Raw genomic sequence first — 25347 nt, forward strand, 5'->3', positions numbered from 1 at the left:
AATACAACACCGAAATATTTAGATTCAAAAGAATGTAGGATATTTTCCCAACTTCTGCTATTAGAAAATATATATGCTTGCAATAATTAAAACTGGAATAAAGAGGCAAGTACATTATTTTTTATGCCAGAACCACATGTGTGATATTTTAAAGGTAGATTTCAGCTGAGTTGGGGGGGGGGGTGTGGGGTGTGTTATATGCAGGTGAATCACATTAAATTCATTGGGTTTAGTAACAATATCATTTTTTTTTCTGTATTTACCTACTTATTGCCTTAGTTGCTGTTTGCATTCTTCTGAAACGGTTGGCAGTTGTTTGTTTCTTTGTTTTTCCAAAGGGTTTGTTGTAGTATTTCAAAGAAATGAAATAGGGTTAAAATGAGAACATAAAATGTATGGTTAAAGGGGGCTTTTTGCTCTTTTTTATCTGCAGATAAGAAGTATAGAAAATTGGAGATCTCCAAAAACCGGTGTAGAACACTCACTTCTGAAATTATGTTCCTTTGGCAAGGTGCATGGAAAAGATTTGGAAAAAAAACATAAGTCCTGGCAACATTTGTAGGAATGTTGGAAAAAAATTTAAAGTGTTGGCATAAGAATTCTTTAAAAATCCTCACTTATTCACATGTTAAATGAAAGTAAAAAAGCATCTGTCCTCTTTTATGCACACTGACTAAATAAAATTGAATAATTGTATTTAGCAAATTACAAAGTTTTCTAAACAAAAGAAAGAACTCTGTCTGCCTTTGGCTTTCTTTGTTATTTGTTCCACTACACTAAAATATTGTTGTTGAATATGGGCATATTTTGAAAAAACCCAAACAAGCAAAAAACCCACCAAACAAAACAGTGAAAAGAAGAGAATATTAAAGTTTTCAAAGATGATGATGTTAGTTCTATCATGAGTTTTTGAAGATTAATTATTATTAATACAATAGAAAAGATCCTTGGACCCATACAAATTTTGTCACTCACCCAAGTATAGGTAAATTTGAAGATCCTGGAGAATTTTTACCACTGTAACTATTTTGTTCACTCAAATGGAAGAAAAGCATGCATGTTAAGGTCCTAATCCTATAAACATTTAGTCATGTTGAAATTTAAATGTGTTTTATATAAACCAATTGAGCTGCTCATATCTATAAGATTGTACTTAGCTGTTTGAAGGATCAGAAGGGTCATTAAGAATTGTAAATTTAATTTCTTTTATTTGCTTAATTTGCTTATTTTTCATTCTATGACCAAATGTAGCTGTTCTTCAGTGAAAACAAATAGGAATGTTAAAACAAAAATGAAAATCAGTCTTGTGTGGCTCAGAAATTATTGTACTTTTAAAAAGGATAATATATGAAATATATTTCACAATCTAAAATAAGCATTTTTGTTAATAATAATGATTAAAATTATTTTAATATCTTAATTCCCTCTAATTATTTTTTATCTTTACTATGGGTGTACCATCTTACTGTTTGTTTTTTGCAATCATATTTGTTTCACACCCAGTGCTTTTAAGAGTAAGAACTAGATACATGATATCGTTACTGTGATTTACAGTCAGTAGAATTCCTAATTCCTTTGGTCCTTTATGTTGAACAGTTCAGGCCGTGGTACTTGCCTTGATAATGAGCCTCCCAAGCGTGAATTTCTTTATCCAGCTGTGGCCCCAGGTCAGGTGTATGATGCTGATGAACAGTGTCGCTTCCAGTATGGAGCAACATCCCGCCAATGTAAATATGGGGTAAGAAGTCTTAATCCTTATGATGAGTGTTCTGCTTAGTCATTTGCATATATTCCTTTATAACATAAATCTTTAGTTAGATGCAGTAGTGGGTTACAGATTTCTGATAGCATACTGTCCGGTGCCATCATATGTAAGCAAAGGGTACATTTTAATCCTTATGCTGCATCTTTTGCTTGAGTCATTTGTGTGTACTGTACACCAAAATGTGTGGGTTACAATGAGCTGGAGAAGCATTCTTTAATGTTAGGAAAAAAAGGAGCCCAGAACACTTGATCCTGCTCCTTGTAAAGTGTACTACAGAATTTTCCCTGATTTCATTTAAATGAGATCAGGTTCATGTTGTATTAATCTTGAAACATGAAATCTGTTGTGTTGGCTTTAACTTTTCAGTTTAAAGCTACATTTTGAAGTTACTTTTGTACTTGTATTGATTTGTCAGGTCTGTTTGTTTTTATTTTAATTTTTTTTGCTAGCATTGAGTTTATTGTTTCTCACATTGTTCAGATCTCTTTTTGAAAAGAAGAATAATTGGTTATGGGAACAGAGGAACATGAAGCTAGATAGCCGAATAGAACACTGAATAGCTAAGTACTAGCAAAGCTTTGGCTGCAAGTACCAGTGTGCAATATTTAAGGTAAAGAAATTTACAGTATAAATAAAAACCTGCACACTTAGGCTATTATGCAATAAATTTATAAATATTACTTAAAATCTTGCAGCCCAAAGTATGTAGTAAAAGGATGCATTCTGCTGTGCTTGTCATCAAATAATCAGCTGAGATTAAATTAAACCTTGAAAACATATCTAGTGGTTTAAAAATATATAGTTTTAATAATACTTTAATGATTAGATTATTCAAATAAAACAATGTAATAACTGAATTTACTCTATTCACTTCTCTAAAGGCTAGCTACAAAGAAAGTCCATTTTCAGTATTCTTGGGGTGATAAATATAATATTATTCTTGGGATGCCTCTTTGGCAGATCGCATTGTGCAAAGGATTTAAAAGCTGTATGTAGTTGGCTGACTAGCTCACTGGATCTTCTATTCCTGATCCGTCTTTAAGTTCTCACTTCCCATCACTCTTCTTTAAGGGCCCTGTTTCCTGTCACTACATCTAAGGCATACCCTTTTTTTTTTTTCTTTTTTCTTATAAATTCTCACCACACACACTCTTTATTTTCAGACTAAGGAAATCTGCAGGTATTTAATCCATGATTTATAGTACAGCCTTTGGAGATATACTGCATTTTAAATTAAACTGGAAAGTTAATAATGTGCAAAACCTGACTTTTCCACATGTATGTGTTTGTTTTTCTCTCTTCAAACTCTGTTAAACTATGTAATCGTTGTTGTGATGATCACGCTGCACAGTACACTTCTGTTCTTAAACCAGTTTCTAAAATGCAAAAAATCGGAAGTAATGAAGATGTAGGTAATCTTGGCTTTATGTGTTCTGCTTTCTTTTTGTTTTAAACTTTTTGTTGGGACTCCCTTATAGTTACAACAAAGAGGTTGACACTTAATTGAGGCAATAGTTAAAAGAATTTAAGTCTTCATGTGACATTACCAGTCATCTGAATTGATATAGTGGATTGTATTCCATCAGTGTGAGCATGACTTATAAGTGTTTCTAAAAAAAACCCCTATTTTTAATAATAGGATTCAGACTGTATATATTTATGTAACAGGTTATTGTAGAAATCTGGTAATATCCTCTCTAAGACATTATATGCATTTAAAATAATGTCTACATTTAAAAATATTTTCTGCCATGGCCATAATGCTCTGAAAATGCCATCACGATGATTATGATCGTACAGATTTCAAGTGATAATATTGAAAGGAAAAAATTAATCTTTGCAAGCTGATAGTACAGATGGAAAATATCCACACAAGAAAGACCTATTCATATATGAAAGGGTTTTTAGAACTGAGTAGTGGAACTAGATCTAAATACCAGGAAAAGTTAAGTTGAATACTCTGTTCTACACTTTCAATATCAAAAGTGAACAGTCAGTGCTCTGAATGTTCCTAATTGATGTATTATTGACATGAAGATGCCATTAATAGTTCACTGATCTTATTCTAACAGACACGTGCAATTATAAATGGAAAAATATAGTAAATATCCCCAACTGACAGTGGACCTAATTCATATACTAACTCCTTTCTAGCACTTCTTTCAGCACTTTTTATTTGAAGTGCCTGGTAAAAAAGGGATAGAGCAAGTTTTCCAACGTGGGATTTAGTGACCCAGAAGTAAATAAATTCTAAAACAAAGGGAAATCTCAGAGAAAACTGCTTGCCTTTTTGAGGAGAAGGCAGAGGTACTTAATGCCTTCTTTGCCTCAGTCTTTAATAGTCAAGCTAGTCATCCTCGGGTTTTTCAGGCCCCTGAGCTGGGAGATGGAGATAGGATGCAGAGTGAAGTCCCAGTTGTCGAAGAGGTGGCAGTCACTGACCTGTTCCTCCACCTGGATGCGCACAAGTCCATGGGGCCAGATGGGATCCACCCGAGGATACTGAGGAAGCTGGCAGAGTAGCTGGCCAAGCCACTCTCCATTATTTATCAGCAGACAACCGGGGGATCAGGCTCAGCCAGCATGGGTTTATGAAAGGGAGGTCCTGCTTCACTAACCTGGTCTCCTTCTATGACAAGGTGACCCGCTTAGTGGATGAGGGAAAGGCTGTGGATGTTGTCTACCTGGACTTTAGTAAGGCCTTTGACGCTGTCTCCCACAGCATTCTCCTGGAGAAGCTGGCTGCTCATGGCTTGGATGGGTGCACTCTGTGCTGGGTTAAAAACTGGCTGGACGGCCGAGCCCAGAGAGTGGTGGTGAATGGAGTCAAATCCAGTTGGCAGCCGGTCACGAGTGGTGTTCCCCAGGGCTCAGTACTGGGGCCGGTCCTGTTCAATATCTTCACTGATGATCTGGATGAGGGGATTGAGTACACCCTCAGTAAGTTTGCAGATGACGCCAAGTTGGGTGGAAGTGTTGATCTGCTGGAGGGTAGGAAGGCCCTACAGAGGGACCTGGACAGGCTGGATCATTGGGCCGGGGCCAACTGTATGAGATTCAACAAGGCTAAGTGCCGGGTCCTGCACTTGGGTCACAACAACCCCATGCAATGCTACAGGCTGGGGGAGGAGGGGCTGGAGAGCTGCCTGGCGGAAAAGGACCTGGGGGTGTTGGTTGACAGCCGCCTGAACATGAGCCAGCAGTGTGCTCAGGTGGCCAAGAGGGCCAATGGCATCCTGGCCTGTATCAAGAATAGTGTGGCCAGCAGGACCAGGGAGGTGATAGTGCCCCTGTATTTGGCATTGGTGAGGCCACACCTCAAGTACTGTGTTTAGTTTTGGGCCCCTCACTACAGGAAGGACATGGAGGTGCTGGAGCGTGTCCAAAGAAGGGCAACGAAGCTGGTGAAGGGTCTGGAGGACACGTCTTATGAGGAGTGGCTGAGGGAACTGGGGTAGTTTAGTTTGGAGAAGAGGAGGCTGAGGGGAGACCTTGTTGCTCTCTACAACTACCTGAAAGGAGGTTGTAGCAAGGTGAGGGTTGGTCTCTTCTCCCTAGTAACGAGTGATAGGACGAGAGGAAACGGCCTCAAGCTGCGCCAGGGGAGGTTTAGGTTGGATATTAGGAAAAACTTCTTCACCGAGAGGGTGGTCAAGCATTGGAACAGGCTGCCCAGGGAAGTGGTTGAGTCTCCATCCCTGGAGGTATTTAAAGAACGGATAGATGTGGCGCTTGAGGACATGGTATAGATGGACTTGGCAGTGTTAGGTTAACGGTTGGACTCGATGATCTTAAGGGTCTTTTCCAACCTTGATGATTCTATGATTCTATGATTCTATTGGTCAGATTTCCCTATATCGTTCAGCACATTAAGTCAGACAAGAATTCAAAGAGATGCTTTAGCTCTTTGACCTAAAAAACTAAGGCTACATGTTTGCAAGAAGGCAGTGATTCTTCTCATGTCACATGTGCATTGTTCTTTATACTATACTTTCCACCATCTCTCATACAGGGGCAATTTTAGAGAATTTAAGTGAAGAAACAGATACTTTGAATAAAGAATTGAGAGGCAATGTCTCAAGATACTTAAGATATTTCATTTTTAGGGTACACTTTCAGATTCAGGAGAAAGTTAAATTTATGACTTCCAGTGAGCCAAATTGTAATGGTGGAAATTTCACCATATAATACTGACGCATAGCTTTTTCTTAAAGGCAATACATGCTTTCAAGTATCTTACTGGATTCACTGCAGTGGGAGATTTTGAGGTTATTAGGAACAGTGCTAGTTCCTGTTCTTTTATGTAGGTACTAGATATGCTACATCTTCTAGGGTGATGCAGTATGAATTCCCTGCTGATCGTCAGGTGTGGCTCAGTTCTCCTCTGCTCTGTTTGCATGCCAGTTTCCCTGAAACTTCAGAAACTTTTTCAATCCTTTTATTTAGGTGAGTGTAAGGAGAACTTTTTTCATTGACTCTTTACCTCCTTAACCTTTGAGCATCTGCCTAATAACAGTTGGCTGATGGCTGTCTCTGGACAGAATTCCAGTCTTGACTTTGAATTTTCTCTCTGTTTTATGAGTTTAAATAATACCTGGGATATGCCTGACTGTAACTTACAGATTTTGTGGTTCAAAATAATGCGTTGCTGTAGAGCTGGTCCCCACATTTTTAGGACAGAGGCTAAAACCTCAGACATTTTAATAGCAGTTAATACTTTATGCATATGATTGATATTGCTGTGGTGCATTTTATGATCTGTGAAGCTGTTGGCAGCTAGCATGGTTTTCAGAGAGAGTGCCTAACAAATCTTTGGTATATTTTTTTGCATTAAAATGCAAAACCATCATTGGTGTCAGTAAATACTTTGAGTAGAGGGATAAGGGGACAAAGTTTCCTTTCCTTTGCATACATGGCTTCACTGAAATCAGCAGGGGCGATCTATTCGTATTTCACACTAGGGTTTAAAACATCAGGTAATGTATTTTAGCTGATGACAGGTAGCTCTCTTCTTTGTCATGGTCTTATGTTTGCAATTAAGTTCTACAGTTAGTTTGCCAGCAAAAATAGCTTAAAACTCAAATACCAGTTTTTATTCACATTTTGTTAGTGTATTTTGGAAGACAGATAGAATTCAAGCTATGAACTTACTGCTTGTAAACAGGCAGAATGAAGATACATTCTCTGGATAAGGAGTCCTCCTTCTGCCTTCAGTAGCTACCTTGCACTATTTGTCTCTAGGAAGCTTTTAATGAATTATGAGGAGTGTCCATAAAGTTAATTGCCATTAATAGAAAGTTGCTGGGAAAGTGTCAACTACAGAAATATAGGACATGCAGTTGTCATACCTTCACTGCTTCCTAGTTTCCCACATGCCAGTTCAGAGACAGTACAGTGTAACTGAATTAGTTAGTAATGAGCAAAACAAAACAGCATCTGGTCAGCTAACTTTTAAATCCAGGAGAGTAAACAAATTGCTATACGCAACAGTTCTATAATATCTCTTAGAAAAGAAATTTCATGCAAAATAGCCTGAATTACAATTGACCCTTGTAATCAGGTGATGCAAATTTTAGTGTTAGTAAATTAAACTGTCATTGTTTTCATGAAACACTGATGTGATTTATTCCAGTTAAATAGAGAGAGGTATTTAGCTTGACGTAGGGCTTTTATAGGAAGGTGGAAGCAGATTCTGGAAGCTGTTTTTTCAAAAAGGAAAGGCAGAGAAGCCGCTGCTGTGTGTATCTTTGCACCAGAACTACCGGTTCCCTTCTGTTCCCTCACCCATTAATACTATGACTAGGATTGTGCATTCAGTTGAATCTGTACATGGTACTTAGTAACTCACTGAAAAGTGACTTTTTTCCCTGGCTTCATACTTCATACCATGGTTAAGTCACTTTATACTTGGTGTTTGTTAGCAGAGCATAAGTAGTTGTCGTGGTTTAACCCCAGCCAGCAACTAAGCACCACACAGCCGCTCGCTCACTCCCCCCACCCCAGTGGAATGGGGGAGAGAATTGGAAGGGTGAAAGTCAGAAAACTCCTGGGTTGAGATAAGAACAGTTTAATAATTGAAGTAAAATGAAATAGAATGGTGGTAGTAGTAGTAGTAATAATAATAATAATATAATACAATAATAATATACAAAGCAGGTGATACACTATACAATTGCTCACCACCCACCGACCAATGCCCAGCACGTCCCCGAGCAGCGATCGCTGCCCCCCGACCAACTCCCCCCAGTTTATATATTGAGCATGACATCATACGGTATGGAATAGCCCTTTGGCCAGTCTGGGTCAGCTGTCCTGGCTGTGCCCCCTCCCAGCTGCTTGTGCACCTGGCCGAGCATGGGAAGCTGAAAAGTCCTTGACCAGTGTAAGCGCTACTTAGCAACAACTAAACCATCAGTGTGTTATCAACATTATTCTCATACTAAATCCAAAACACAGCACTATACCAGCTACTAGGCAGAAAAATCAACTCTATCCCAGCTGAAACCAGGACAATATCCACCCCTTATTCCATATCATATACGTTATGCCCAGGTCTCACACTTTTCAATACATTCCAATTAATCACCACAACTTTTACAGTCTTTTGAGATAGATACAGATAGCTATAGCTATAGCTATAGCTATAGATATACACACACACACAGATATAATTTCCTTAGTCTATAGGCTATCCCTCTAAAATGTTTGTTGAGTTCATTTAGTCCATGACCTTGGGCTTCATCCATCATAACAGTCTTTCAGGGCAGGAGAGATGGTGTGTGGTGTTGGATTGTTGCATGCTGAAGTCAGTTCTGGTTCCATCACCACTGCACTTTGCTTGGTTTCCTCAAAGTTTATTCTTCATTAATTTGGGTGATTCTTACTGTAATACCGTTGATATGGCACACAGTAATCATTGAAGTGATGACATCCAGTACTATATAGCAATTAACATCATACAATTCAGTTCATTGGCTATTTTCACCCAAAATCAAATCTCCTTGAGGTACACATCGGACTTCCCCATCCTCCCGCATCACCCACCAAGTGCACCCAGGTCCTTGAGCAAAAGCAATCCCACGAATGGGTTTACCTCTGACTGAAGCAGGAGTAACCCAGACTGTCTTCCCCAGCATGTTTTTTACATGCACTACAGGGACTTTATCCCCCTCTACAGTATGTAAAAGTCTTGATTGGGCAGGGCCAGCTCGATTGGCAGATCCCCTAGTGTTGACTAACCAGGTGGCCTTTGCTAAATGTGTATCCCAGTGTTTGAATGTCCCACCACCCATTGCTCTCAGTGTAGTCTTTAACAGTCCATTGTATTGTTCGATTTTCCCGGAGGCTGGTGCATGATAGGGGATGTGATATACCCACTCAATGCCATGCTCTTTGGCCCAGGTGTCTATGAGGCTGTTTCGGAAATGAGTCCCGTTGTCTGACTCAATTCTTTCTGGGGTGCCATGTCGCCATAGGACTTGCTTTTCAAGGCCCAGGACAGCGTTCCAGGCAGCGGCATGGGGCACAGGATATGTTTCCAGCCATCCGGTGGTTGCTTCCACCATTGTAAGCACATGGCGCTTGCCTTGGCGGGTTTGTGGGAGTGTGATATAATCAATCTGCCAGGCCTCCCCATATTTATATTTCAGCCATCGTCCTCCATACCAGAGAGGCTTGAACCGCTTGGCTTGCTTGATTGCAGCGCATGTTTCGCATTCACAGATAACGTGCAATAGTGTCCATGGTCAAGTCCACCCCTCGATCCTGAGCCCATCTATATGTTGCATCTCTTCCTTGGTGGCCTGAGGTGTCATGGGCCCACCAAGCTAGAAATAATTCACCCTTATGTTGCCAGTCCAGCTCCACTTGAGCCGCTTCAATCTTAGCAGCCTGATCCACCTGCTGGTTGTTTTGATGTTCTTCAGTGGCCCGACTCTTGGGCACGTGAGCATCTACGTGACGTACTTTTCCAACCAGGTTCTCTATCTGGGCAGCAATATCTTGCCACAATGCGGCAGCCCAGATGGGTTTGCCTCTGCGCTGCCAGTTGCTCTGCTTCCATTGCTGCAACCACCCCCACAGGGCATTTGCCACCATCCATGAGTCAGTACAGAGATAGAGCATTGGCCACTTTTCTCGTTCAGCAATATCTAAAGCCATCTGGATGGCCTTCACCTCTGCAAACTGACTCGATTCACCTTCTCCTTCAGCAGTTTCTGCAACTTGTCATACAGGACTCCATACAGCAGCTTTCCACCTCCAGTGCTTCCCCACAAGATGACAGGACCCATCAGTGAACAGGGCATATTGCTTCTCACTTTCTGGTAGTTTATTATATGGTGGGGCCTCTTCAGCACGCGTCACCTCCTCCTCTGGTGATATTCCGAAATCTTTGCCTTCTGGCCAGTCCGTGATCACTTCCAAGATTCCTGGGCAACTGGGGTTTCCTATTCGGGCCCGTTGTGTGATCAGTGCGACCCACTTACTCCACGTAGCATCAGTTGCATGATGTGTACAGGGGACCCTCCCTTTGAACATCCAGCACTGGCAGTCGGGGTGCCAGGAGGAGCTGTGCTTCAGTACCAACCACTTCTGAAGCACCTCGAACCCCTTCATATGCTGCCAATATCTCTTTTTCAGTTGAAGTATAGCCAGCCTCGGATCCTCTGTATCCCCGACTCCAAAACCCTAGGGGTCGACCTCGAGTCTCCCCTGGTGCTTTCTGCCAGAGGCTCCAGGTAGGGCCATTCTCCCCGGCTGCAGTGTAGAGCACATTTTTTCCATCTTGTCCTGCCCGGACTGGCCCAAGGGCCACTGCACGAACTATCTCCCGTTTAATTTGTTCAAAGGCTTGTCGTTGCTCAGGGCCCCATTTGAAATCGTTCTTCTTCTGGGTCACTTGATAGAGAGGGCTTACGATGAGACTGTAATTTGGAATATGCATTCTCCAAAAACCCACAACGCCCAAGAATGCTTGTGTGTTTCCTTTTTGCTGGTTGGTGGAGACATGGCTGTTATTTTGTGGATTACATCCATTGGGATCTGACGACGTCCATCTTGCCATTTTATTCCTAAAACCTGGATCTCCTGTGCAGGTCCCTTGACCTTACTTTGGTTTATGGCAAAACTGGCTTCCAGAAGGATTTGGACTATTTGCTTCCCTTTCTCAAAAACTTCTGGTGCTGTGTTGCCCCACACGATGATGTCATCAATGTATTGCAGGTGTTCCGGAGCCCCACCCTGTTCCAGTGCAGTCTGGATCAGTCCATGGAAAATGGTGGGGCTGTGTTTCCACCCCTGGGGCAGTCAATTCCAGGTGTACTCGACCCCCTTCCAAGTGCAAGCAAACTGCAGCCTGCGCTCTGCCACCAAAGGAATTGAGAAAAACGCATTAGCAATATCAATGGTGGCATACCACTTGGCTGCCTTTGACTCCAGTTCGTATTGAAGATCTAGCATGTCCGGCACGGCAGCACTCTGGTGGCATGACTTCGTTCAGGCCCCGATAGTCTACTGTTAGTCTCCACTCTCCATTAGACTTTCGCACTGGCCATATGGGACTGTTAAAAGGTAAATGAGTCTTGCTGATCACTCCTTGGCTCTCCAGTTGACGAATCGATTTATGGATGGGAATCAGGGAGTCTCTGTTGGTGCGATATTGCCGCCGGTGCACTGTTGTGGTAACGATTGGCACCTGTTGTTCTTTGACCCTCAGCAACCCCACAACAGAAGGGTCCTCTGAGAGACCAGGCAGGGTAGACAGCTGTTTAATTTCCTCCGTCTCCAAGGCAGCTATGCCAAAAGCCCACCGGTACCCTTTTGGGTCCTTGAAATACCCTCTCCTGAGGTAGTCTATGCCAAGGATGCATGGAGCCTCTGGGCCAGTCACAATGGGGTGCTTTTGCCACTCCTTCCCAGTTAGGCTCACTTCAGCCTCCAATGCAGTCAGCTCTTGGGATCCCCCTGTCACTCCAGAAATACAGATGGGTTCTGCCCCTGTATAGCTTGATGGCATTCAGGTACACTGTGCACTGGTGTCCACTAGAGCCTTATATTCCTGTGGGTCTGATGTGCCAGGCCACCGAATGCACACAGTCCAGAACACCCGATTGTTCCTTTCCTCCACCTGTCTGGAGGCAGGGCCCCTCTAGTCCTGGTCATATCATTTGTTACTCACTTCTTGTAAATGGAAGTCAAAAATCCCTTTATTAAGATCGGAAACAAAATCAGCCCTTCTGCTCTGTCTGGGGAACTGCTCACTGGGAACTGGAGCAGCAATTTTCCTGGGAGAACCACCTTTTGTAGTTGTTTTTCCTTGCAACTCACGTACCCATGCCTCTAGGGTCAAGGTAGATTTTCCATCCCACTTCCTCATGTCCTCTCCATGGTCACGCAGATAAAACCACAGGGTGGCCCGTGGTGTGTATCCACTATATCTTCTCTCTTGAGCAGAGGGATGCTTACTCCTAATGGCTGAGATACTGGTCCATACAGGTGAGGAGTAGGATATATCCTCTTCGAGTTGCTGGACCTTCTGGGACAGTTTCTCCACAGCCGAGACACAGGCCCGTAGGGAGGAAGACAGACTTTCTTCGTAGTGTCGGAGTTGGCTAGCCATTTCATCCACTGTTGGTCCCTCTTCATCTTTCCAGGTCATTGTTGCCAAAGAGTTTGCATACAATGATGGTGCGCTCCGCACAAACTTCCGCCACATGGGTCGTGTGCACGGGACTTCATCTGGATCTTTGAGTAACTGCTCGTTGTCCGGGTCATTATAAATCACTTCCAGCACAGCTAATTCCCTCAGGTACTGGATACCTCTCTCCATGGTGGTCAGCTTGCCTGGGTGACATACTGGCACGGGTTGGTTTTCTGGATCAGCTACAGTGCCTGTCGTGGGGGCTGGTGCAGCCACAGTGCCTGTTGCGGGGGTTGGCACAGCTGCGGGGGCTGGTGCAGCTGCGGGGGCTGGCGCAGCCTCGGGGGCTGTCATTTTGTCATCAGATCCAGAGACCTTCTCTTCCCCTTGAGGGTTCTGAATAGTGTTGAACAGGGCTCGGTAGGCATGGGCCAGGCCCCAGCATGTTGCAGTGATTTGTGTCTCTCTTTCAAGTTGCCAGGGTGACAGCATACTTTTTCCAAATACTTTACTAGTTTTTCAGGATTCTGCACTTGTTCAGGGGTGAAGTTCCAAAACACTGGAGGGGCCCACCGTCCTAAGCATTTGCCCATGCTCTCCCACACACCCTGCCACTCATAACTATCCAGCCTTGGAGCAGATCTCTGGATGATATTCTTAAACTGATTATTAACCTTAGACAAAACTGAAACAATATTCCCAAGAACTACCAATAGATATATCTTAACTACCCAGGGATGTTCAAGATACTGAAAAGTTATTGTAATGAAGGAGGAAACATCATAGAAGAAAACAACAAAGGTGCCATTCTGTATTTCCTCCATAAAAAACCTCAGAAGAAGAGGTGTAATTGCTAATTGTCTCCACGAGGTGGTACCCGAAGTACAGTAATGGCTTCACTACAGAACCCAAATACCAGATAATGCTTAAGGTCAGTGTTATAATAACAAATCTCCCAGGCAAAACATCACTGATCACTGCAGAGCACAGCAAACTGCAAAACCCAACACCAATCTTTAACATGTACTGCAAAAATAAGAGCATGGTGCAAATCAGGTAGACTAATACCGAGAACAGATGAATCAATATTATGACCAGCAACTGTTAACAGATACAAATTCCTTAATACACTCTGATTAATCTGTTATTATCTCAAACCCTTCGTGCCCCACGTTGGGCGCCAAAAAGGACTGTCGTGGTTTAAACCCAGCCAGCAACTAAGCACCACACAGCCGCTCGCTCACTCCCCCCACCCCAGTGGGATGGGGGAGAGAATTGGAAGGGTGAAAGTCAGAAAACTCGTGGGTTGAGATAAAAACAGTTTAATAATTGAAGTAAAATGAAATAGAATAGTAGTAATAGTAATACTAATAGTAATAGTAATAGTAATAATAATAATAATAATAATAATAATAATAATAATAATAATAATATAATATTATAATAATATACAAAGCAAGTGATACACTATACAATTGCTCTCCACTCGCCAACCAATGCCCAGCACGTCCCCGACCAGTGATCGCTGCCCCCCAGACAACTCCCCCCAGTTTATATACTGAGCATGACATCATACGGTATGGAACAGCCCTTTGGCTAGTCTGGGTCAGCTGTCCTGGCTGTGCCCCCTCCCAGCTTCTTGTGCACCTGGCCGAGCATGGGAAGCTGAAAAGTCCTTGATTTAGTGTAAGCGCTACTTAGCAACAACTGAAACATCAGTGTGTTATCATCAACATTACTCTCATACTAAATCCAAAACACAGCACTATACCAGCTACTAGGAAGAAAAATCAACTCTATCCCAGCTGAAACCAGGACAGTAGTTCGATCAGATTGATTTATATTATGTTGCTTATAAATTGGTGTTAAAAGTATGTGTAGGCAAAGAGAGGAATTGAAGATCCTGGTATTATACTCTGTCATTTTTATCAACCTTTCCATTATTTTTTATTTCATGAAGTCTTGCCTGTCAAGTGCAAAAACTCTCATTGCTATTGTGCAGACCTTTTGCATTTAGAATGATTTACTTTTTGAGCTTTTCTTGTGTAAGGACTTACAGGATCGTGTTGTAATTAAGAATGTTTGAAATGCTTTCAGCTTTATTCTTAAAGTGAATTTTGTTCCCTTTTTTGGTTAGATTAGGAGATATATAGCCAAGGGAAATCCCAGAACTTTTCCTCTTTCTGAATCCTAAAGTGGTTTTAAATCCTTTTTGTATCTTTTTTTAACAAGTTCCCATAGTCCCCTTTCTTCTTTCCTAGGACTGTCTTGTCTCCAAACCCCCTTTCCCTTCTCCCCCCCCCCCCGACATAGACATAACACACAAATGTACCTGGATCTTATGGAAGCTGTTTAAAAAGTGCAAGGGGAAGCCAGTGATCAAAGCAGGAGGAGTGCATTAGATGATTGTAGAAGCAACAATGAGATTCCAGATACTGGAATGTGGTTGGAATAAAGATGGGATAGATGATTGTATGGGTTTGAAAGGGAAGATGTTACTTGGAGGTGATTGACCTTGTAGGGCTTCTGTAGTTTCCATAAGGTTCACATAAGCACCCAATATTTAGGAAAGAACGCTGGTAACATAATATGAATGTACAACCTAAGCTTCAGATTCTAGTTCACATTCTTTCAGCATGTTATGTTTCATAACATGCTGCACCACTTAATGAGCATTAGGTTAGTTGACCACTAAAATGGTTACTTTTGGGTGCTTATCTGAACTAAACTTTGAACCTTCTGAAGTTCACCTGTAATTATAATCAGCCTTCTAGTTTTAATCATGTTGCCATCAGTAGTTAAGCAATGAGGCTGAAAATACTCTAGGTTGATGCTTTTCAGATCAGAATTGTAAGTCACAATTCAAGCTAGTTATTTTTATGCTCTGTTTTAGCAAATGCTCATCAAGAGGTGCAGCATATTATAGATGAAACATGCTGAAGTAACATAAAATCCTAATTAACATTTTAAAATTTTATGAAAAAAAAAATTCCCAGATTATCATAGTTTAATATGCATTGTGAATGTTTTTCCCATCTTTTTTTTTATTTTTAATTATGGGCCAAACTGCTAACTTTTGTTGGAGGCTTTCATTAGCGTTGAAAACATTAAGAACAGCACAGCAATTTGATCTTTGCTCATATTACTGAGTTTTCATTGTGCTGTATTGTTACCATTTATGATGATTATGATATAGGATGCTTAGATGATACATAATTTGAAATGCCTATGTGTAACTCTGCATGACACAACAGAAAGAGGCTCCATCATTGATAACACTTAGGCAAAAGGAAGATAATTTGATTTGCTGTTTTTTTTCTCTAGATGGGTTCAGCTTTGTTTAATTTACTGCAAATACAAGCATCCGAATTCCAAACTGAAGTCATGGAGCCCTAAGATACACCGTTACAGGTTGTCATCTATCTTGTCTTGATCTTGTGAAAGGCCTCAGCTTCAGTTTATGTTTCCTGGATTTTTAAAACACTTTCCCTTGTCTGCTTTACAAATTAATAGTTATTAAATCCACACACTTGGAGACTGACTTTAAGATCATTGATTAATTTTCAGATTATGCTTCTTTCTCTTAGTTTCAGTAAATTATTCACACAAATTTAATGTTGGCAAAAGATATGTTAGCTTCATCCTATGTCCACCAATGAAGAAAAGGCTACCATAAAGGGTCACCTTATGTTTGTGGGTGGGTGTGCGTGGGTGGGTGTACGTGCATGCGTGCGTGTTAGTGTGTGAAAAAAAGCAGTATACTTTCTACTAGTGATTTTGGGCCTGACCTTTCCAGGGCAGTTCCTCATATGTTTTTAAGGCTGTCTTATTAAAAACAGCTGCTTAGAGATGTTACTGATAGGATAGTGGTAATAAGGAAATATCTCAAATCAATAACTATGAAACTAAGGTAGTACCAGGTATAGAGTTGAGCTGGAGAATAGAAAGCTTTATGCACCTTAGAAGAATTTCTCTGTTAACTTTCCAAAATCAGGTGAAAATAAAGAAGATATAGCCATAGTAGTACCTGGTATAATTCCATTTTCATTTAATGAAATAAGAGCAGAGATGGATTTTCCACTTCTTTTTAGATATCTTATTTGTTTTCAAATGACTATTAATGTTATTTTTCATTTCATGTACAGGCCGATGGAGAATGTACTTCAAATTCTACTTTTTAAAATGCAAAGCAGCAGGGGAAAATAAAGAACTTTTTAAATAAGTGTGGCTATGTTTAAAAGACATTACAAAAATACATTCTTTCATTTCTTGTTTTAATATAAATTATTTCTATAAATTGATACATTGTGTTATTTTAGTTTATAAGTCCTCTGTGTTTCGCATAGTTTTCCATAAGGAAATATTCTGTTGATTTTGGGATATTGTATGTCTGTCTCAGACAGAACTCCTTTCTGATTTAAGCAGAGGTTTTTGCTCAAATATTAATAGTATGATACAGCCCATAGTAATTTTACATTACTTTTGTTTTGTCTTTAGGGATTTACTGAGGCAAACTCCTGCTGAAATTAAGGTCTGAATAAGGAATACCAGACTATGTCAGTAATAATATCTAGTTTTGATGTAGTGCTTTTCATTCTATCTCCCAAAGCAATTTAGGAAGAAGGAAACTATTTTTCTCATTTTATGGAGTAGGGAGGTGAGCTGACATGCATAGAATCATCCTGCAAACAGATGAATGACTACAGTAGTTTTGGAGTGCTGTATCCATTAATTCACACAGTTCAGCTGATTGTTTGGAATTACAGTGTCTGGGAGATGTTAGTTCAGTGAATTTGGAGGAGTCTAGTGCTACAAAGAAGCCTGAGTATACAGAAAGAATGCATTTCCTATTGGAAGGAAATTGTTAAATACTCTCATTTCTGGATACGTTAGCCTGGCAATGAAATACATGTTTTAATTATTACTTCCCCTTTTATGTTAATATATAGATGGTGTACTTGTGTAGGCATATCAGAAGTGAAATTCTGCAAGTAAACCCTGGAGCACAAACCAGAATTCTGGATTCAAATCATCCTGAAATACAGATGTTTTCAAATTCCAGACTGTTATCCAGATCTGATTTTTTGCTTCTGTCTATATTGGAATGGTTGAAATCTTTGTTTCTTAATGCAGTTGAATTTTTGGCTTTTCAGAACACTGAACCAAACTTCATGAAGTCAGCACAGCTATTAATTTAAACATTTGAACTTAATCAGATGTAAAACAAACACAGAGTCAGAAGTAGAATTGTCACAGTCTGACATTTGTAATTACAATTTTCAGTATAAACCACACATGAAACAAGCATTAGATTAATTTTGCTCAATAAAATGAGCAAGTAAATTAGATGAAAAAGTATATAAAGCAGGATTATGATAGGAGCACCTCATACTGTGTCTGAAAGGAACCAATTTTAGGTTTTCGCTTTAAAATCAATACTGGATTGAAGTTTGGATTCCTGGTTAATTTTGATGTGAATTTGATTTAGTGTTGAATTTTAACAGCTTGATGGTTGTGAAATTTGTAATCTAGTTAAAGAGATTTTCCAAGAATATTTGTGATGTATCTTCTGTGCTTTGCCTGTTCTATTTGATATTTTAAACCATATGTTTATTTGTGAATGTGTATCTTAATCCGAAAATGTTATCAGCTGAGTGGCAAAAGCATTTTATTCAGAGATTTAAGTAAGTAAATATTTATACTGTTTGCATTTCTTCAATGAAAAATTCTAATTTGAAAAGTAAGATAGTCTACATTAGCTGCAGGTATGCTTTTACAAGTGGCAATATTTCTTCTAAAAAGAGGCTTAAGAATGTCAAGTTATTCCACGACTCGCTCAAGTTTTCATAAAGTCACCCACCAAATGGGAGTTGGTGCATAACAATATAATGAAATAGCTTAGGCCTAATTGTCAAAAATTGGATGGAAACTCCAGAAATCATCAGTATTCATTCCTCATCATTTCAGATCATTCTAATATCATATGTTTTTAATGGATTTTTAAAAAGATATCTTGCTTCTACCAACTGTGAAACTAAATACGCTGTATATATCAATCCTGCAAGAATGGCACCAGCTGATTTTAAACTTGGAAAAGAATTTTGCATTATTCAAGCAAAGCTTGTACTGTTGAACTGTTACTGCAGCTGCTAGTGAATAATGTATAAATAAATCCATTTCTATATGAAGTACAATGCAAGAAACATGAATCTTAGGGTAAAACATAACAGTTGTTCCTGATGAGATGTATAGAAAAGATAGCCTAGGTGCCAGATACTCATTCATTTCCTCGGAGAAATAATGAATTGGGGGGGGGGGGGGGACACGGACGGACACACCTAATAACTTTTATTTACTCACACTGTCTTTTCCTTTTTGCTCTTTGTACCAAGGTTCAGCCATAGAATCTGTACAAGAATTATTTGTAGGGTATGATTTCAAGCAGCTGTTAAATAAAATGCAATAGTAATGACTATCATAAGATCATTTTAAAAATCTGAGTATCTTTCCAATTTTCAAAAATACTTAAAAATAGAAAATATCTATAAGCAGTTTGTGAACTCTTACACAGATCACAAAATAATACAAAGATTATCATGTCAGTCAGTTACTATAAAAGCAAAACACTTCTGATTCCATTCTGCATACATAGCCCAATCCACAGGCAACTGAAGTGACTATCAAGATTTCCAAACTGTTCAGCCAACTTTGGATCACGCCCACATTATGAATTTCAACCCTTAGATAGTTTTAACAATGAATCTCTAATGTCAACAGAACTGGCTTAATTTAAATGAGTAAATGTGTAAAACCAAATAAGAAAATATTGTAGGAAAAAAGGTTATTTGAAAAAAATGTGTTTGTTTAATGCTGACAACATAGGGAAACAGGATAGGCTAAATAATTTATGAAATATCAGCCACAAATCTAAAAAGCCTAAAGGAAATATTTTAGTATGTAGCTCAATTAGTACTAAATACATGTGATGTTTTAGCATGTGTTACAGAAGATGAGTGCAAGTAGTCTGAGCTCAGAAACTTTTAGTTTAAAGGAAACAAAAATAAATGTTGCTGTTTCATATTTCAAAATTAATAGTATCCTTTTACCATGGAATTTTGAGGCAGATAATGACAGTAATGGAGATACCACAGCACATCTGAAGACTACTTTTACAACACCACTAAAATATACTAAGCTCAGTATTAGCACTAATCAAGAAAAAAGCAACTATAAAACATTACTTGCATGACAGGTGTGAAAAACACATTCTTATAGTCTAAAATTTGATGCTTCCAGATTTTTTTTGGTGGAATATTCTCAGGTCAAATATGGTACCTTTGAAATTGCTCCAGAGTATTTCACAACCATCTATAGATTTATCTCTCCAGCCCAATTCTTATAGTCTCTGTTCAAAACAAATTTGTGTATATGTGTGTGTATGAGGACTGGAAGCAATTTGAGTCTGTTATTCTGATCAACTTATTTCTGCCTTCTTTCCTAGGAAGTGTGTAGAGAGCTCTGGTGCCTCAGCAAAAGTAACCGCTGTGTTACCAACAGCATTCCAGCAGCTGAAGGTACTCTTTGCCAAACAGGGAGCATTGAAAAGGGGGTGAGTACAAATAATTTATTGTTTGAAGACTACAGGAAGAAAGAACTACAAAATTAAAGTCCTTATGAGCAATTATAAGAGTTCAAAAAGAGAGTTATTAGTTCAGAATACATTTGCATCCTAATGGAAGTGTCCTACAGAATTTAACAATTATTTTATATATGTAATTTGATAAAACATTTATCCTTGCTATAAAATTCTATAGCCTGGATCAAAAAAAATCCTGTTACATACTCTCTGTATATTTTTTGAGTCATTTCTGTAAAAACTCTATTAGATTTATCTTTATTAAACTTTATAGCACTCTTCCATAAGGGACTGTTAAACTCTAGGTCTGTTATGGACTCTGAAAATGTGTAACATAGATCTAGAGCCTGAACTTTGTTATTTTGTTAGAAGATAAAAAAAACTTTATTCCTTCAGATATAAGCTTAATCATACAAGCATATAGAAAAAAAGTTGCCTTAATAAAAGGGTTTTCTAAAAGCCCATATTTCCCAGTGACCATTCTATTTTGACTTTGAATTATTCCTTTAATATTCAGTTATACTTGCATAACTGTTTAAGTTGAAAGGATTTTGCTATGCAGTCTGATAAACTTTCCTACCTAACAGAAAAGTACAGAAAGTCAGTGTTGCAATAGATAAGCCTAGTGCTACTGTATCTGTCTGAATATTTGAATTTTGATTTTAAAATGTTAACTGTATATATCAGTAGTTTCAGACAAAGTTCTGAAAATGAGTTTTAGATTAAGAAGAATAGTAAAAGAGTGTTTCTCAATTACAAGGCAAAATCTATACAGATCTTAAAGAGGAGAGAAAAATATTTTAATTATTAATTTACAGGATAAGTACTGGGAAAAAAAGTGAATTCCATATACCTTTTTTCAAGATAATACATTTTATGCAGGTTTTTACAAAGTGAAGAAAACTTATTATATTAAACAATTTCCAGTATCTCTCCAAGAGTTGCTGCATCTGTCCTTAAGATTTACTGCTCCAGATTGGATTTTTTACTAACAATGACTGCTGTCATCTGTTGTCTGTTCTGACTCTTGCCATGCTAGCTGGGCTAGTTTCAACAAAGATTACACTGCATTTTGACTTGCGATCTGATGTTTAAATAAAAAGAATGAAAGCTTTTGGGCAGCCGTCACAGTTTATTAATCCTTGCTGATGGCTTCATTCAGGACCCATGACCTAGTGTCATTCTCATGGCTTTTCCATGCTGAGTTTGGAAATACTGGTAAACCATGTTAAATAAATTCATTGAAAGGATCACTTAAAAAAAATAGAGTTCTTAGACTTAGCCAATGAAAATAGAGAGACCTTCACATTCTACCAAAAATGTTACCTTTTATTAGAGTAATAGAAAATGCTAGGAGCCCTACTCTTAAATCAACAGTCTAGGTTTATTTTGGAACCACCACTCCTTGTCAATGACAAGGAGCAATTTACCTCAATTTATATTTTTTTAAACCATGAGACTACAGTGAACAAGTTGAGATGCTTTAAGATGCTATTGATGCATCCATTTGCCAGAGGCTTTAATCAGTTTGTTCTCTACAAAATATCTTTTCCAGTCATCAGTATCTTGTTCCATCATTAGATTTTAGAGGGAAATGAGATAATTGGTATTGTTTTATAAAGGTAAACTGTTCATGCCTTTAAACAGCAGAGAATTGTATCTATAAACTGCAGCTTCAAAGGTTCCTGTAAATTAATAGTTCCCGATAGCAAAAAACCCAGAAAATACAAGTTCTTTCCAAATATGTATTTCTCTTCACCACACGCTAAGGAGAAAATAATAGGTTACAATTGTATAACACTCTATTATTATTATTATAACATTTATATTGCAGTCACTCCTAAAGGCCACAACCTATTTTGCTGGGCTCTGTCCAAATATATAATAAATGACGTTCCCTAACAAGATCCCAGAGTATTTTATCATATTTGGAGGGTCAATTTCTGCTTTTAGTTACACTGATGTAAATTTGGTGTAGCTATTAACTCAAAGCAAAATTTGATGCAGTGTGCATTAATGTCTTATTGGCAGAGTTGGGAGGGATTTCTACAATTAAAATTGCCTAACACTCTATTATAAAACCTTCTTTCACTTGCTTTTATAAATCTGCCAAACTTTAACTCTTTGGGTTGAAATTTTCCACAGTAGATGTCTGCCTACACCTGGAGGTTTTTAGAGTGTTTTCCATAAAGGTTACTCAGCTGTTTTCTGCATACAGGGAAAGAGAATAGAGTGGGGTTTTGCTACTGACAGAACTTGTACATCTGTTCTGTTTTGAAGCTTTAACATGTTCATGCTTTGGTGAAGGGTTTTACATATCGTCTGGGTTCAAAAAGGTGCACTTTTTCCTAATCTTGTAATAATAATTTTAAATATACATGAAGCTTCTCTCTGGTCATGTATACCCAGAGATGTGTTTGTGAAGGTAAACTAACTGATAGATTTAAAAATACTCTGATGAGGAAATAGTGCATATAAAACAAAAAGACAAAACTGATAACAATGTTTATTTTTGTCTTTGAATTTAAAGTAATAAAAAAGTAACCTTTTCTAACATCATTGTATAGACCCATGCTAGGGGTTTAAATGAGGGAAAAATGTGCAAAAAGTAAAAACACAGTGTGCTGAAAGCACAGTTTAAATAGCTGGATTGTGTGGTGATCTAAATTCAAGTTATTACTGGACATTAAGTTTCCTTGCAAATTAATTAAAGAAGCACTGATCGAAAATCCATTGTTAAAGACAAGATGGCAATCTTAATTGAATTAATCTTCTTTTTTCCCCTATGAAAAATGAAATTGTTTTTCCTCACTATTACAGTACTTGCTGTATGAGTTTTCTAAATGTATACTGTTGTAAATCTTAGTTCTGTTAAACAGCTAAAATTCATATCAAAAGTGATCTCAAATGTGCCACAATGTCGTATTTTGTTTTATTGTTAATGATCTGTAGAAGAAAAATCCCAGACTGCTCACATTAATTCACAGGGTTAAAATTTTGTGCACATTTTATATGTATTCAAATGCATCACCCACTGACCTTCTAATTGAACTAATTGAAAGTTGCTTCTTCAGTGGGAGAGAAGAATTAACATTTCAGTTCTAAATCTTTCATGAAGGGTTGTTCTTTTAAAATAGCTGTCACCTCCTCTTGTTTCTTCATATACTGGTTACTCAGTAGTCCTTACCTCATTATAGAAGATGGGGTTGCTATAATTCATGGAGGAAGCATATTTCTATAGTCCTATTAGAAATAATGAAGATTTTGGTCATTTTTAATTACTCTGACAGAGATTCTATGCATCACTGGCCTCTGGTGAAAGATAAATTTTCTAGAAAATTAAAAAGAGACGCCAAAGTGAGCAGTAAGTCCTCAGATTTAACTTAAGTAGAGAAGAAAAACCAGCATTTAAGGAGTCTTTACAGGGGAATATGGGAATGTGGAAGAAAGAAATGTTTGGATGACAGAGGAAATTACAGAGCGCAGGGATTTTATACAGCTTTGGAAAAATAAGGCAGGTGAAATGCACCTGCCTATTGAATACAGTCATAATAATATAGAGTTTGGGGGTTTAACTTTGACTCTGAGTGTCTTTCATTTATTAACTTTGATTTTGACATGTTTGTAATATTTATAATGTATTTTAAATTAAATTATTAGTATACATTTTTACTCTTAGAAGCATTTTAATTTCTAGCTTTTGACTTTAGCATTAGATACCTGATCATGTACTCCTGTGGTCTCTTTAAGAGAATGCTGCAAGGGGATTTTTGTCTTCAGTTAATAAAATCATTATCACTTAATTTATCACTATAATGAGAAGAAAACAAAAAAACTGTAATCCTTCATGTGTATTTCACATAAATACTTCATTCTCCATCATAATTGCACCATTAGAGGCATTGCAAAACACTGTGCCATGTGGTTATATCTATACTAGCTAAAAATATTTGAGTTCACTATATGGACTGCATTATGTGTTATGCATATATTCAGTGATAGTTTGGATTTTCGAGAAGCTCCACATGTAGGGTATGTTCCTCTGACAGATGCCTGCTTATTGGCATAAACCTCCAAGTTGTAAATTTAGAACCGAGAGAAGGATAAACCTTCCTTTCCACAGTACAACTCCATGAAATCTTGCGTCCTTGTTTTTTTTCTGAAGAAGGGTGTGGTGGGTTGACCCCAGCTGGCAGCTAAGCCCCCACCCAGTCACTTGCTCATTCCCCCCCCAAGATGGAGGAGAGAATCAAAACAGCAAAAGTGAGAAAAACTCATGGGTTGAGATAGAGACAGTTTAGTAAGTGAAAGGAAAAGAAATTAAAAACAAACAAACAAGAGATGCAAAGGCAATCACTTACCACCTCCCACCAACAGACTGATGCCCAGCCAGTCTCCGAGCAATGGCTACTTTGGAAACACCCCCAGTTTTATTGCTGAGCATGATGTTACAGGGTATGGGATATCCCTTTGGTCAGTTGAGGTCAGCTGTCCCCGCTGTGTCCCCTCCCAACCTCTTGCCCACCCCCAGCCTACTCACTGGGGTAGCAGAGTGAGAAACAGAGAAAGCCTTGATGCTGTGCAAGCACTGTTCAGCAATAGCTAAAACACTGGTGTGTTATCCACACTGGTCACAAACCAAAAACACAGCACCATACTGGCTACTATGAGGAAAATTCTGTCCCAACCAGACCTGGTAGAAAAGGCAATGCATTTTGATCTTGAGATTTAAAATAGTCTGCTTTATATGTTTTCTGTAGACACATGAATGCTATTTTTTTGTTTCTCTAACTGATAGAGGATGAGGTTTATAAACAGAAATGTGCTGGATTGTAACAGCTGTTTTTAAACAGGTACAGCACATACAGAGAAAAAAAGAGGAGGATAAAAATGTTTTGAGAGAAGAAACAAGTATGAATGTGGCTAGAAAAATAATGCTACAGGTTTTGCATATTAATGTTAAATGGTAGCATGTGTTCATATGCAAAACTACTTTGTATCTAGGTGCATTTGCTCATTGAAAGCTACACGTTTTATTATTAATTTTTTTAATATGCATTCCTGAGAGCTGGCACTTAGACTCTGACATGTTTGACAGTCTAGAAGTACCTTTTTATTCAAAATGAAATTTCTAATGAAAAATTAAGGATTTTTATTCATTTTCTTTGACACTCTGTACAATCCTTGTTCATATCAAACTCCTATTAATTATTTTTTTTCTGAGTAATGACTGAAGGCTAAATTCTCTTTTCATTTTCTTTCATAAAAATCCAGAGTAATTCAGGTCATTGTGAGTGGCTGCATTTA

The 25347-nt window shown here is 38.5% G+C and overlaps 1 protein-coding gene across 6 annotated transcripts in view; it reads left to right on the top strand.

The window, feature by feature from the left end:
- The window catches only part of LOC104012373 (A disintegrin and metalloproteinase with thrombospondin motifs 6), a 168852-nt gene that overhangs the window by 85743 nt on the left and 57762 nt on the right, over positions 1-25347 (top strand). For all 6 annotated transcript variants that reach the window (XM_087762590.1, XM_087762587.1, XM_087762588.1 and 3 more), the window contains 2 exons: positions 1597-1738; positions 19906-20013. In XM_087762590.1, the coding sequence (XP_087618716.1) occupies positions 1597-1738; positions 19906-20013 (250 nt within the window). The remainder of the gene's footprint in view (positions 1-1596; positions 1739-19905; positions 20014-25347) is intronic.

Source organism: Nipponia nippon, unplaced genomic scaffold, assembly GCF_047370975.1.
Source record: "Nipponia nippon isolate SJK-2023a ecotype South Korea unplaced genomic scaffold, ASM4737097v1 scaffold_26, whole genome shotgun sequence".
Taxonomy (NCBI): Eukaryota; Metazoa; Chordata; class Aves; order Pelecaniformes; family Threskiornithidae; genus Nipponia; species Nipponia nippon.